The sequence below is a fragment of the Blennius ocellaris genome (genome assembly GCF_963422515.1).
Source record: "Blennius ocellaris genome assembly, chromosome: 18".
Taxonomy (NCBI): domain Eukaryota; kingdom Metazoa; phylum Chordata; class Actinopteri; order Blenniiformes; family Blenniidae; genus Blennius; species Blennius ocellaris.
The window spans coordinates 8,376,100-8,391,811 of NC_137667.1; the positions used below are offsets into that span (position 1 = coordinate 8,376,100).

The 15,712-nt window shown below is 42.2% G+C and overlaps 1 protein-coding gene across 1 annotated transcript; it reads left to right on the forward strand.

Annotated features, from left to right (window-relative positions):
- The first annotated feature begins 3,716 nt into the window (after positions 1-3,716).
- dusp10 (dual specificity phosphatase 10) lies at positions 3,717-12,788 on the forward strand. The gene is made up of 4 exons (XM_080514478.1): positions 3,717-3,836; positions 4,969-5,798; positions 10,119-10,487; positions 12,293-12,788. The coding sequence occupies exons 2-4, from the start codon at positions 5,015-5,017 to the stop codon at positions 12,556-12,558; spliced, it is 1,419 nt and encodes a 472-aa protein (XP_080370604.1). The 5' UTR covers positions 3,717-3,836; positions 4,969-5,014; the 3' UTR covers positions 12,559-12,788.
- The last annotated feature ends 2,924 nt before the right edge of the window (positions 12,789-15,712 follow it).

Consider the following 15,712-nt stretch of genomic DNA (forward strand, 5'->3'; position numbering starts at 1 on the left):
GAACCAATTATACACACATACTGTGTGCTGTGGTTTCAAGTTGTGTGACTTCTCCAGATATCTCCAGTGGGCCAACTAGGTCCCATGAACCACATTACATTCGTACTGGTATTGATGGTGTTGTGCACATGTTGAACTATATTATATAAAGACTTCACTTGGAGTAATGGGTTTTGCCTTTTGTGTATTTTTCCTGTCTGAATACTCATTGTCTATACCGTGGTAACTGTGGGGACTCCAGCGAGTATTACACTCAGAGAATCTATATCAGGAGAATCTTAAAACAGTGGCAATGTGTGATTATCAGTAAAGGAAATTATTCATCTGAAAAACACCGAACAAAATGACTACTTCAGTATAAGAGCAGAGGGTATTGTCACACCATTCTGCATGCTGAAGTTTATGTTTGGCTTTTTGCTTCCTATAAATACAATCATGTCTTCACATTGAATTTAGCACTGAAATATTCACAGAGTGTGGGCAGGAGAGAAAAAGTGTGTGAACCTTGAGGCTAATGACATCAACACAAGCAAACTTGAGTTAGGAGTTATCAAACTTGGTCCGATCAATAAAACAACACTGAGGAGCAGGAAGACTATCTTGCAGCCGGCAGAAAACTGTAGAAAAAAAAAAATCACCAATAACTCAATCAGATTAACCGCACCCACGCAAAGTTGACTGCGCTGAAGGAAATCTGGTATTCACACGAATGACTGTGTGACGACAGGCTCACGCAAATGCCCTGGGTCATAGACCGCCCGAGTCGTCGGGAAGCTGCAAACGCTCCCAACTAGTCTTAAAGAGTGTAAATATTGATCAGCTCAGAGATACACAAACTGACTACACAAAGAGGTGATGTACTTTGACTGGACTCACACCATGATGGACGCTCAGCTCGTAACACACAATGAGGTAAAAAAAAAAAAAAAGAAGAAGAGTAACAGCCAAAAGGCAAAATGAGTCACCAGAGCTGGTTTCCATGGCTGTTCATGAGTCAACCAAATGTAAATTTCTGAGACAGTATGTAGCAAACCACCGTTCTCTTAATCACCACCGAACAGAACTGAACAATACTAATGGAAAAAAAATGAACTATATATGACTGATTGCAGTAAGTTGATAAAATATGGAAATATCTGACAACATTGTTTGTGAACTATGGAGCAGACCACAATGAAAGGTGAAGCATGGTGGAGGCAGCATCATGGCTTTGGGCTGCTTTGCTTATCATTCTCAAGAAGAAGTTCATTTGTTCAAACTATCTTAAAGACACATATAAAATGTAATAGATACAACAGAGCAAGACCCTAAACGGTGAAGTAAATCCAATGAAGACCTTAAGTAACTGACTTTTATATAAAATGACTCAGAGTCACTCACATCACAATTTGGCTGAGCTGAAGAAGCTCTGTGAAGAAGCCCGGTCCAAGATTTATTCAGAATGTTTCACAGGTCAAAAATAAAACTGCCATTAACACTTGTTTTGAATTATTGACACAATAAAAGGTTCACCCATTTATCAAAATACAAGCATAGGGACCTTTTCCCCATCAGTAGTGGGAATGATGATTTAGTTTTTGTTCCAGTGACGACACATTTAATTGTGACATTATTAAAAGGATTATATGACTATAAATAAAGAAAATCAAACTATAAATACACTACTGTTTTTCAGACACTGTTCCACACCATCGTATGGGAGGAGAAACTAATGAAAAAGATGTGGTGAAAGTAGTTCAATTTAATGAGGTGCAAGTTTCCAGGTCACACGTTACAAAGACAGAAAGCCACATTATGATGACAGAAAGCAAAACTAAACTTTTCTTTTTAAACATGAATGAAACTCTGTGATCGCAGAGTTCGTCAGTTGAGCTTTTGGCCTCAATTCATTTAAATGTCCACTGAAGGAAGCTGGCTTATCGTAAAAGAAAGAGTTTGTACATCATGCTGACTCATGTTGAAAACAATCTGAAGTGTTTCATAAAGTTTCAGTGATAGAGTTGAAGGGAAGCCATGTTTTTTCCCCCCCTTGGAAGACACAGACTGGTTTGATTTTTTTTTTTTAGCTGAAAACCTGGAGGACCACCACAACACAAAATGGTTTTTTGTGTTGAAAGTTACCAGAAACAAAAAAAAAAACACAATTGAACTTCCCTTAAATCAGCGTGTAAAAGTTGTCAAGATCACAAACTTTGAATTAAATACATATGTGCTCCTCATTCATGGGTGAGAAGGTTTATACCCGCTCTCTCCCCCGATGTGTCTAAATAATTCAATCCTAAAAATGTTTGCATTAATATACAAAAGTTTAGTTTTAAACTCTTAAAAAAATACCAGAAATAATGTACACTGGGAAATAGTCCAACCTCATTCTTCTTTTAAAATGTTTTTTTTTAACCACTCAGCTTGGTGATTTTTTAATGACAAATTGATGACATTTACATTTGACCTGAGCTCGTCAGTAAAGGTCCTCTTCTATCATCTTCCCTTTGGGACTATCGAGCTCCATCAATAAATACAACATTATACAGTCCCTGCACAATCTGAGCTGTGTGAACCAAATAAACTTTGTCTGAGTATGTTATTGACTCAGTCACTGATTAGGTCTGAATTTAATCCATCAGATACACACAAGGGTCCACATTGTGTCTCACAGTCTTGATCCTGGAGGACAGGGAAATAGATGGCACAAATCCAATTTAAAATGAAAGTTGTTTGTGTTTGTGTTTGAGTTTTTTTTTTGCTTGTTTTAAAGCTCATTGGATGCTGTCAGTGTTCTTAATTCACCCTAACCTTGGGAAGTTTGGGTCATGAGATTAAATGGTGCATTCTCAAGTAGATGTGGAATAGAAAGGTCCCAGTTCTGTGTGGGAAAGATGCAGTCAAACTGGGGGATTCTACCTGGCAGTGGCTTTGGTGAAAGTTAATTCCTTCACAGCATTTTATCCCCATTTGTGTTCAAATATATAAGCTTCAGCCCAACTCCACACTGAGTTACATAAAGTAGTATAGAAGATGGATGGATGGAGTGTGGTGTGTGTGTGTGTGTGTGTGTGTGTGTGTGTGTGTGTGTGTGTGTGTGTGTGTGTGTGTGTGTGTGTGTGTGTGTGTGTGTGTGTGTGTGTGTGTGTGTGTGTGTAATGGGTGAAGGCTGTTAACAATATATAAAGTGCTTCAGGGGCTGCTGCAGATGTGGATGGAGAAGTGATATATAAATGAAATCCACTTGTAATTGTTTTAAGCAAAGCCAAATAAGTTAGAAAAAGCCTGGACATTTTTTCTAAAAAAGAGCACATTTTATAACTTCCAAGGATCTCGCTGGACGTTTTATGAAGAATTCTTACTCATAGCTCATAGTGCTACGAACTTTTTAGAACTCTGGAGACGAATCCCGGGTTTCCGAGCGGGACGTGAAGGCACCGCGTCTTCCTCCTCGAGGATCCTGGAGAGACTTTTGATTGGCTGCCAGTGACATCATCCCAGCGCTCGTAACTGGAGGCAGTGCAAGCGACAACCGCTGCCCCCTTCCCCTCCACTACCCCCTCACCCCGGCGGGCCGCCCCCAACAAGCCCCGCCCCCTGCAGGGGACGGACCTCACTGTACGGACGGCAGCGCGTTAAATATTCATGAGCACGCGCATTGGCCGAGACGCGCGTCAATCTCGCCGCGCTCCTTCTGTAGGCTGGCAGACTTCCTTCAATATTATTTCTGGGGAGCAGGGTAAAAGTACAAAAAAATGTTGCCGATCCACAACCCGGGGACGGACTGAATGGAGGCGCCGCTGACAGCCAGTGGAGATCACAAATACGTCTTCGGCCATCCGCGACAGTCTCCGGTAAGCAAGTTTGGAAATTAGTGGCACAAGTTGCTGTCAAAATGCACAGTCTTAAGAGATTTAACGCGATTATATAATTGCTATAAAACGAATACAAAATATAGCTGCATCCATTTTGACTGTTTTATTAAACTATTATTATTATTACATAATTTCAAGGGTGCGTTTTACTCCTGATTTTGCGCTTATTGCTCCATCTCACCATTGCGACAAAGTTGCAGCCCCTTGCCTGTTGGAATAAACCTTCTCGCTATTTTATTTTTTTTATTTATTTTATTTTTTTATTTAATTGCGAGGAGAATGTGATTAGCAGTGGTGTGAAATTGGGTTTTATTCAGTCAGTCTGCAGCTCATCGTCTCCCCACTGAAAGCCATATCACATTCACAGCACGTTCTCATGCCGGTTTCTTCAATGAATCTGGCCATGAATGATTTCTGCTCCTGCTGAACCTGCACCGAGCTTTCAAAGGACGGCAATGGCTGGGACAGGCACAGCTCGGCGTGTGTCTTTACATAATATGCCAGCATGACATGCTTTCAAAATGCTGGGAGGGGGGCTTATGATCAATTGGATTTGCCACCCCCTATTCTTCTTCTTTTTTTTTCTTTCTTCTTTGTACCCCCCGACTTTCCATTCGGGTGAGAGACAAAACTGCGGCGTAGCGTTGATGCAGTATTTTATCTTTTTTCCTCCACCCCCCCCCCCCCTCTCTCTCTTTCTCTCTCGTTATAAAAGCTTTAGAGCAGACAGAGCAGAGTTGAGATGAAAAATTCAACATCGCACAGGCATGTACAGTATCTGGAGGGTGATTCATATTAATTACTCTGCCAGTGATTCAGTTACAGGAGACTCTCTGAGGATTTCACTGCTTATTATTAGTGGCCAGACTTGTCACACCTACATTTTCCCACCAACTTGGGTGTTGCCCTGCAGGTGTTGACACTACTAATATTTGGCTTCAGAAGTCATTTTCTGGTTGATCTGACTGTCAGGAGGTCCTCCTGTGCGCTGTGTGTTGAGCTTGTTTCACTCCGAGTCTTAAACCTGGTCTTGCAGGATTCTTTTCTGGAAGCTGATTGTTTAAAAAATAAAACAAACAAAAAAATCAAACTTGTTCCTGTGTCTCCACAGAGCGGCCCGTTGAGTTCTCCGTAAACGTGCAGCCCTCGGTCTCCCCATGCCTCCATCTCCCCTTGACGACAGAATTGTGGTGGCGCTGCCAAGGCCGATCCGACCTCAGGAACTCCAACTGCGCCTGGACACCAGCTACCTGGACTCCATCACCACCAGTAGCAGCAGCAAGGCAGTCATCAGCACCACCGTGGTGAAGATCCGGGCGACGGCCAATCTTGTGACGTATATGCCCTCATCCAAGGGCTCCACGCGCTCGTTGTCGTGTGGCTGCAGCAGTGCCAGCTGCTGCTCTGTGACTACCTATGAGAAGGACAGCCAGAGCCTCAACCACAGCCAGGTGAGCGCCAGCAGCCCCAACCTCAGCTATGCTGCGCCTCCCAACTCTATGGTCAGCAACCATGAGGCATTAAGCGCCCCCAGCCTCACGCCGGGCACCCCGAAAGCCCTGTCCGCCCTGAGGATCATCCACCCCAATGAGCTGGCCAAGCGGATGACCTGCTGCCCCATGGGTCACCCCGTGGGGCCGGTGCCGGTCATCATCGACTGCCGGCCCTTCATGGAGTACAACAAGAGCCACATCCGGGGGGCCGTGCACATCAACTGCGCCGACAAGATCAGCCGGCGGCGGCTGCAGCAGGGCAAGATCACCGTGCTGGACCTGATCTCCTGTCGCGAGGGCAAGGACTCTTTTAAGGGCATCTTCTCCAAAGAGATTGTGGTTTACGACGAGAGCACCATGGAACCCAACCGGCTCACGTCCTCCCAGCCTCTACACGTGGTGCTGGACTCGCTGAGGAGGGAAGGCAAGGACCCCATCATCCTCAAAGGTAAACGCTTTAAGCAGGCGTATCAAAGTTCGGGGGGACATAAGCTCCGGGAGGGCTGAAGACGGAACGAAGGTTTTTCCTTTTATGAAGACGGATAAAAACCACGAGTGCATGGGCTTTAGTGTGACTCCGGAGAGGCGAACGACTCCAGACATCTGAAAGCAGTGTCTGATTTAGCAGCTGTAGAAGCTTAGGGGCAATATAGACTGATATGAAACTGATGTGTTGGAATGATCGTGTGTGTGTGTGTGTGTGTGCGTGTGTGGAGAGACCGTGAAACTGTTCTGGTCAGCTGATATTGACCACCAGCACAGTAGTTGTGGTTTTCTAATCCAATCAGCTGCCTACAGAAACTTCCCAGCAGTTTATCATACCTCATACAGCAGCCTTTGCACCTTTTAATCTATGTGCTTCCCTCGTGCACGCAAACATATGCGGCCTGTCTTTAGCAGCTTTCTATATGACACACGTTAGGCATTTTGCGGGGAGCGAGAAGCAGCTGTTAGTAAATAAGGGCCGCCTGTTGAGATAGCAGTCTCTGGGTCACTGCCATGTTTTCTATCTTTGGTTTATGTGTTTGAAGCCGGAGCAGTTTGTTGCGTTGGGGGCTGGGCGGAAAGTGTTTTACTGCCTCTCAGTCACCGTCTCGCCAAAAGATCACAGCAGCTTGATCTGCTTCTTCTGATTCTTCTGATTCTTCTTCTTCTTCTTCTTCTTCTTCTTCTTCTTCTTCTTCTTCTTCTTCTTCTTCTTCTTCTTCTTCTTCTTCTTCTTCTTCTTCTTCTTCTTCTTCTTCTTCTTCTTCTTCTTCTTCTTCTTCTTCTTCTTCTTCTTCTTCTTCTTCTTCTTCTTCTTCTTCTTCTTCTTCTTCTTCTTCTTCTTCTTCTTCTTCTTCTTCTTCTTCTTCTTCTTCTTCTTCTTCTTCTTCTTCTTCTTCTTCTTCTTCTTCTTCTTCTTCTTCTTCTTCTTCTTCTTCTCCTCGTGTACTTCTGACCACACTTCTCACTCTCATCCTGCATCCAAGCGTCTGTGGGAGGAAAGAGGCAGACGGTCTCACACCTCCTTCCCTCCACTGCTTTCAGTCTTGCAAAATGCAAGCCCACCCTCTCTGCCGAGCGCTCAGACTAACTTTTACCTACTTCTATCGATATCAAAGAATTCTCTGATCGCAGCCCACATTTCTCTCTGTAAGGAGACGTTTCAAAAATCATCAACACTTCAACGCACCTCAAGTGTAACTCTAAGTCCAGCTTTCCTCATGTTGGGTTCCCTCAATACCCCCAAACGATCGTTACACGTATTTTGATATCAAACTGATGATGATTTATGGTTAAATGCCAGATTTGACAAAAAATTATTACATTAAAGAAAAATACACTATAATTGTGAATGACTTTTGGGATCCATGTGTGCTTGTTAAGAGGTTTTAATTCGAGAGACGGCAGCTCTTCAATTATAGTCTGCAACTGTTGTTTTAACCTTTATTTGTTTTTATGACTCAGTACTGAAAACACGTGTTGTGACAAAACAACTTAGCCCTCCACATTTATTCATTTTTTTTTAAATCAGGATTTCTTCTCCAAAATGAATAGAAAAAAAATCATGTTTGGAAAAAGTATCCTCTTGATCCCAATATTCCTGCCCCAAACTCTACAAACCACTGCTGTGCTCATTACTAATAGTCCTAATTATATTACTATTCTAAATGTAATGCAGATAAATTCATCATTACTGTGGTAAAACTATGTAGAAATGAGTGAATATTGAACACATGCTGTTGACTCATTTACTCACACAAATATACATTACTGGCACAGTAAACACAATTTCTAGTGAATGGCTGTGACGTGACTCTCTCCTCTGCTGGAAACACAGATTCTTCCATCAGGAGAGTAACAACAGGTTTTGCAACATGGCACACGTAAGCAACATGGCAGCGATGTCAGAAGTTTCAGGGTTTAAGTGCTTGAAACGACATGTCTGTGGTTGGAAAGGCCTCGCAGGGCAGAAGCGGTAGTTGTTTTTTTTTTTTTTTTTTTAAAGAGGAAGCCAGCCAGTGGCTTCTAGAAGAAGTGATGGAGACGCTTCTCATGTGTTCCTCTGTGACTTCAGTCAGACCCGGCGACAGACGGTCGCACTCTCCAGATTTCATCTCTCGGCAATGTGCTGCTCCGGGAGGCTGTTCATTCTCAGTTTACTGTGATAAGTGTCGAGTTTGACCAGAATATTTTTTTTTTTTTAATTTGCCGTACGCTGCTCCTCTGTTTGTGTGGGCTCACCTAAATTATGTTGAGCTACAAATATAAAGTACCAGATATCGATATAAGTTCTAGTGTGTTAGCGTCAACGTTCGCCGTCCGCGCGTAGATTATGTAACAAGAAATCCTTCCACAATTGTGTTGGAGATATGTTTGTGGTGGTTTGAATGCAGCATCCCCGTTACATAACATCACACAGCAGAGAAGACAGATCTCCTTTCAAGCATCCTGCTCACGACATGCCAAAATATTTCTTCTCCTGTCATTATTACTCAAATAAAGTCGTCCACAATGTGAGGTGAAAGCAGAAGAGGAGTGTGCGGAAAAACATGAGGGGAGTCAGATGATGTATATAATTAGGGCTCCACTATATATGTATCATTATTGTGATATCAATGTGCAAAATATACATGTTGCAACAGACTGACTGGAGGTTTCCTTGCTTCCATATTGGGCAAATTCAAACTTAGACTGGAAAGAAAAGTGCAACAAAGCACAATTAATTCATAAATATTCTTCTATTGGCTAATTAAAGAAGTTTAGAGAAAGAGTCTTTATTTTTAACATGACAGTACATGACTTTTAACGTTATGTACTGTCATGTGTGTATCATAAATCATATTGTTATGGTAATATTATTTTCATGCAGACCTATTTGGTATAAATATTTTTCCCCATGGAGCCTAAATAAATGAAAAGTATGAGATGGCCTTTTTAAATTTAAGGAAGTCTTCAAAATTGCCATATAAATTACAGATTTGTGAAGCAATGTAAGTTTATTTGTATCGCAGCATTCACAAGCAAGAGAACCCAAAGTGCTTCACAAAGACGTTGAATTAATTAAAACGGTTGAAATACAAGACAGTGAATAAGAAACAAATAATTCTAAACAAAGGAAGAGCATCAAGAACTAAAGTGCTCACTGGATAATCGTTTGACCAGATTCAGGAAGTTTGTTACGCAGGTGGGAAATATAATAACTGAAACTTGATTCACCTTCTTTGGCCCTGGAAACAGAGTCGCTTGTCCCAGAGGACCTGAGCGGTCTGCGTCCTTCATGTCAAACAATCCGAGGCCGATTTGCGATTTAAAATGAGTTATTCGATTATTATTAAATCAGTTGTCGTGAATTTTTCCAAATGCTGCTCTTAAGCTATTGGGATGTAAAGATATAATGGTCATTATTGTGGGAAAAGCAAAAACGCCTTGGATCGGTTTCAGTGGAAGCCCCCCATGTGATTGCTGGCTGACTCCTTTATGTGCCAATCAAACTGAGAATAGAACGCCGCCGGAACGTGCTTCTCTTTAGGTTGAATTCCGTGTCGATGTTTATAGTGGTCTGACAGACGACAGGAGATTCCCACCTGCTGCCCTCTGAGGGGCGTTTGTGAGCCTGTGCAGTGACCTCACATGGCACGAAGTCAGCTCCTGCAGTGTGAACAAAAGTTGAACTGATACTGGAGCTGAAGGGGAAACTTTGGCTGATGCTGTCACTGGTGCAAACAGGTGCAAACTGGTTATTTGGAGAAGTGCAAACAACCGGCCGGCAGGTCCGTTGAACTTTCTTTACCTGCTCATGTGTCAGTGTGTGCAGTGGATTTGGATACGTTTCCACACAAAAGGAGTGCCGGCAGACTGTGTCCACCTTTTCATATGGAGTTGATATTCAAATTGCAACCAAATGTAACTGTGCAGAAAGCACATGTGAGGTTTCTGTCGATTTTGAAGCCGCCGGAGCTCTTCGAATGTCCGTGGCTTTCATCAGATGTGCATGTAAAGCTGGGTTTGTGGTAACATGTTGCCATGCGGCAGTCGGAGGCATGAGAACATGTATTTTTAGCAATAAAAGCTCCAGTGGGAATTGAACCATTAACCCAAACAGTGCTGGCGGCGCGCTCTACTGAGAGCGCAGGGGTTCCGGTTTGCGTTCACATTTACATGAAGGTAAAGAAATGTTTTTGACAGTTTCATTCATTTTCTGCACTGGGCAACCAAAACACACACCGGGAGCACAATATTTGCTTTGAGCTCTGAGCGCGGCCTTTTCTGTTTTCCCTCACAGGAGGCCTTAGCTGCTTCAGGCAGTCCCACGAGAACCTGTGTGAGCACTCGCTGCACCTCCACGAGGGCCTGGATGCCGGTGCCGCCTCCGGCCTGACGGGGTCTCTACCTCACGCTCTGCCCTCCACCCCGGACATCGAGAACGCCGAGCTCACGCCGATCCTGCCCTCCCTTTACCTGGGGAACGAGCACGACGCCCACAACATCAACCTGCTGCAGCGCCTGAACATCGGCTACATCCTGAACGTGACCACCCACCTGCCGCTGTTCCACTACGACACCGGCCTCTTCATCTACAAGCGCCTGCCCGCGACCGACAGCAACAAGCAGAACCTGCGCCAGTACTTCGAGGAGGCCTTTGAATTCATTGGTATGAAAACCGATGCCTTGTTTGCATTATGGCTTCAGCTTTGTGTCTTGTGACGAAGCTTGCCGCGGCTCAAGGAAAACCAAAGACCAATATTTACTTTTACAGATTGTTTAAGGTGAACAGAGGTGGGAAGTGGAAGAAAAACATCATTTACCAAACAAGAAGATGGTGTCAGAAAGCAGCAATGACGAAAGTGCTTGTGTGCTCTCCGTAACAAGCACAGTTATTATCATTAGACATAATTGGACATATTTGTTTACTATTTATATTTACAAAAAACTTACTTAAGTAAAAGACACCATAAAAAGAAAATACATGTGCAAGTTACACAATCACATCTCATGGAAAAGGTGTAAAATTGACCAAAACTAAACAGATTTGATCATTTCTAGTTAAAAAAAATCTCTCTAAATAGGCTTTAAGATAAAATTAGTTACAGTAAGATAAGATCATTTCTTTTGATCATATAGCAGGGACACTTGTAACAACAGTGTCATATATACAGGACAGTAATTGAGAAAAGGGAAAAGAAATGTATGAATGTACATGATATGCATATTACTGAAATACCCCACATACAGTAGTAATTGAATTGGATAAAGCAAAGCTTAAGGATTACATTCTTCATACAGTCTTCAAAATAAAATTACAGTAAACATGCTTTGCTCTACCCATTGGTTTTATGTTTAGTAGTTTTGTGTGCACAGTTATGGCAGTTTTATTGACATGAATGCAACAAATAGGAGATTCTTTTGAAGAAAAAAAGTCAAAAACATGCTGTTAAAATACAAAAACCCCCCCACAACTATTCTTCTTTTAACTAGTATTTTAATAAATAAATAAAAAATCCCCCAAAAGTGACTCACTCTCACAATAATGCGTTAAAACGCAAAATCATAAATTGACGTTAATATAAGACAAAAGTCGGAATGTAGATTTTTTTTCATGCCATTGATTAAGAAATTATGTTTGAAGTGGATCGACTGATCCACTTCAAACATAAGTGGGTAAATTATCACTGTTGCATGAACACATGCAGAGTTGTTTGATGTCTGGTTGAACTGAGGAGAGGACTGCAATTTCTAGGAAGCTATAAACTCTATTTCTTCTACAACAGGACTTCATAATATGGGATCACAAATGCAACTGCTATATTGCATAAGCCAATGTTCTGGATGTTGTTGTTTTTTTTTCTGGAGGGAACTGCAACATGAAATGCATCTGAGGATAAAAGACAAGCTGGAATTATGGTTATAAAAATGTTTAAATATACGTGCATTGAGTGCGTGCTTTGCTGAGATTACTGAGAAGCTTGTTTCACAGTCGTACCTTCAGAAGTCAGGCGTGAAGCTTTATTTCTCTTCTTGCTGGTGGGTTTTGAATTTTGTTGATGTCATAAACACTCCAGGAGTTATTAAAGGGAAACATATGCGTGCCAAGTCCTCTCAATTGGTTGCGTCACAGGTATAAAAGGGTTAAATGTGAAATAATATTAAAAAAAAAAAAAAATTATAGCATTGAGGGGAAAAATCTTAAACAGAAGAGTTGGTGTGTGTGAACTGGGGCTGTAGGCTTGCAGGCTGCCATGATACCAGGCACAGTTAAGTAGGAGATAAATGGGTACTGACAGTCAACTATCAGCCCTGAATAGCCGCGTTGCCACAAAGGAAGCTTTTAAAATGATCTTGTGCGTGATGACTGAGCTTCCTCATTGGGAAACAATGCATTTACTATTTTGTGCTTTGTTTACATGTTTAGTTTTTTGTTTTTTTTCCCTCTTTCTCTCTCTCTCTCTCTCTCTGCAGAGGAAGCACACCAAGCAGGTATGGGCCTTCTGATCCACTGCCAGGCAGGCGTGTCTCGTTCCGCCACCATTGTGATCGCTTACCTGATGAAGCACACCTGGATGACCATGACGGACGCCTACAAGTTCGTCAAAACCAGGCGGCCCATCATCTCCCCGAACCTCAACTTCATGGGCCAGCTGTTGGAGTTCGAGGAGGACCTGAACAACGGAATAACGCCACGAATCCTCACGCCAAAGCTGATTGGTGTGGAAACCATCGTGTAGGCAGAACCGCTTGACCCGAAGCTCGCACTCCGATCTCGCTGCTCTGCCGGCTGTTTTTTTTTTTTTTTTTTTTTTTAAGGAGTGTGAGGTGTGAGCGTTGAGCTGCTGCGTTCTTCTTGAATCTCCCTCACGCTCATTTGGGACTCTTTCAGAGTGCCAAAGCTCTGGGTCAGCGTGGTGAAGAGAAATGCCAAAAAAATCCCTACTGTTTGGACCTGGCCGACGTCCCGGAGGAGAAGACGAGTCAAGAGAGTGGAGGGAGGGAGGGAGCGGTCAGCGGGAGGCTTTCCATTTTGTGGCCGCAGAGGAGAGCACGCAAAGGAGAAGAAAATCGGTTTGGAAAGAGATATCCTCTGTGCTTTAGGGGTAGTTACTGACAAGAGAAACTCTTAAAGCTCACACTGTGGCACACAGTTCATGCTTTGCAGGCAGGGTTGGCCATGGCAGTGCCTGACAAAAAAAAAGAAGAAAAAAAAAAGAGAAGAAGGTCAAACAAACAAACAGACAAAAAAACAACAAAAAGATGAAGACTTGTTTGGTGTGTTTAATGTTGTTGTTCTATTTTTATACAGGGGTTTATTGGGGATGACCATGACGAGCCCGCAGTGGCTTACTGTGCAATAATTTCAGAGTGGAATGCAACTGAGACCTCGGTCTTATGTGTATATATCGGTGATGATTACAAAACATTTCCAGCTCTTTGCTGAAGTACCACTTTGATGTTAATGTATTTACTGTCGTTCAGTTCTCTGCGTTCAAATTTATGGTGCATACGGTTGTTATTTGGTGTGGATGTGTACAAGAGACGGAAATAGTTTTTTTTTTTTATTTGATGAGTGCAGCTTTCGTGGTTTTTTTTTTCCTCAACTGAACCACCCATTTATACGCTGATCTTTTTATTTTGCCATTCCCATATCCACATATGCATTTATTTTATGCAATATACGAATTACCAGACAGCCACCAGAGCTTTATTTTTCACCATGGCTGTTGGCAGAGGCTACTAGTGATGTTTAATGTAAAACACAACGGAGGAAATTCACTGCCTACTTTTGTCTCATCTCTTGTTTTGTTTTGTTTTTTTTGCTCCAATTCATCTACGAGCCGACTCCGTTGTACTGTTTCATGTTCCCACCATTGCCCTACATTTCTTTTTGAGCTATAATTTTTTTGACATTTCTTAAGGTAGCAGAGGTACAGACTTCAAACAAATGTACACTTTCTGATTTACAAGCGGAGCGGTGTGACCCTTTGTCTAATCTTTAGCGACGCTGACGCTCGGCTCCCGTCGAGAGAGAGCTCCTTTTCCGCCATGCGTAGGCAAGCGCTGCTGTCACGTGCTGCTCGAGTGCCTCTATCAATGCCTTAAATCATGTGTCACCACTGAGCCTGCGCACGGCTCGCCACCACCACCACCACCACCACCACCGCCACCACGTGCAGACGAACGCAGAGCACGCTGAGGTCCAGTTTCAGCTCCTAGACACAAAGCGCCCGACTCCTGGTTTTGCCTCTGTGTAACGTTGCACGTCTGACTCGTTCAACGATTAATCGATATGCAGAACTTCACCAAACTACATTCAGAGATGCTAAATAAAACAAAACAAAACAAAACAACAACAAAAACAATGCTCGTTATGTAACGTAGATCAAGAGGTGGCATTTGTGGGAGAAACTGAGCACCACCATGAATTGTAAATCAACTTGGCACTCAAACAGTTCTGTAGTCCAGACTATATGCAGCCAGGAGGTTTACGCTCCTCTTGTGTCTAAATATACTCACCTCTGACCCATATTGCAACAAATACATGTATATATTTTTGAAGAGTGTTTGAAGAAAAGAAAAAAGAAAAAAAAAAACCCAACCCACACTCTTGCTTGCACGAGTTACGTCTTCGTCTGTGTGTTCTTGTCTAAGCTGCAGATTTCTGCATCGTTGGTGCACAGATTCTACATTTTCTACTTCTCCCCAGTTGGTTTTTACACAATTGATTGTCACATTTGTTTTACTGATGAAAAGATATTCGACTTTTAACTTTTCAACTACCTGGTTGGGATGCATGCGTTTCAAGCTTTTTCAACCACCTCTAAAGAACCGAGCACACAGTGTTTAAGACCTCTTCTTAAGAAGACTGTGTGCCTGGACATAAAAACTGAGCTTTTCACTTTTGTTTTTCTTTTCTTTTTTTATATTATTGTTGTATGTAGTGTCCAAAAAGTTTAAACCTTCCCTTTTGATTGAAGAAGAAGAAAAAAAAAAAGAACCATTGCTTTTGCCTGGAAAAATCACACATCATCAATCTACTTTTCTGTTTCCAAAGAAACTCAAGGGCTGTTGAGGTTTTCCAACACAAAATGGCTCGCTATGTTTTAACTGGATATACAGTTTAAGTCCCCCTAGATAATTGATTGGAGCATTTTCCTCACAAATGATTGTCCTAGTTCTGTTTATGTTCTTATTCTTCTGGTTTTATGTTGAACTCCCCCCCTTGTTTGCATGAAAATAAAAGGCATAAAATGAAGCACAGGGCTAAAAATATCACTGTCAAAGCACCGAAACCAACATGTGTGTGTTGTAATACGCTCAATATCTTTAAAACTGAACCCAAATGTTTGGAAGGATCATCTGTGTGTCATTAACATGAAGGAGAGTGCAAGTTTTCAAATACAATGCAGTCATTGAGTCGGCTTTACAACACCAACATTCACAAACAATAAGCTTGAAAAATCCCTCATGTGAAAAATCCACGCTATGCAAAATTGACTGGTGACAGGTTGTTTCCATTGATCCGAAAATGGTGCGATGAGGTGTCTGCAAACATTTTGAGCATGAAAAACAGGTTTGCAGCCTCGGATTTAACTGTGACTCACTGAGAAGTTAAAAAAAAAAAAGAAAGAAATAAGTGTGTGTGCGAACTTTTTCTGACTTGATGTTGTCGTCGCTGGTGTCTACTGGTGCCTCTCAACATACGGTGCATCTCAAAAAGTTAGGACACAGTGGAAACAGTGTTGCCAACTTAAATACCTTGTTACCATATGTAATAATTTTTCTGAATCGTGGTTCCTCCCCCGTATCGTATTTGTTTGACACCGTAAGTGTCAGAATCGGAAAAACTTGAGAATTCTTGAATATGTCATTGTAATTGCTAAAATT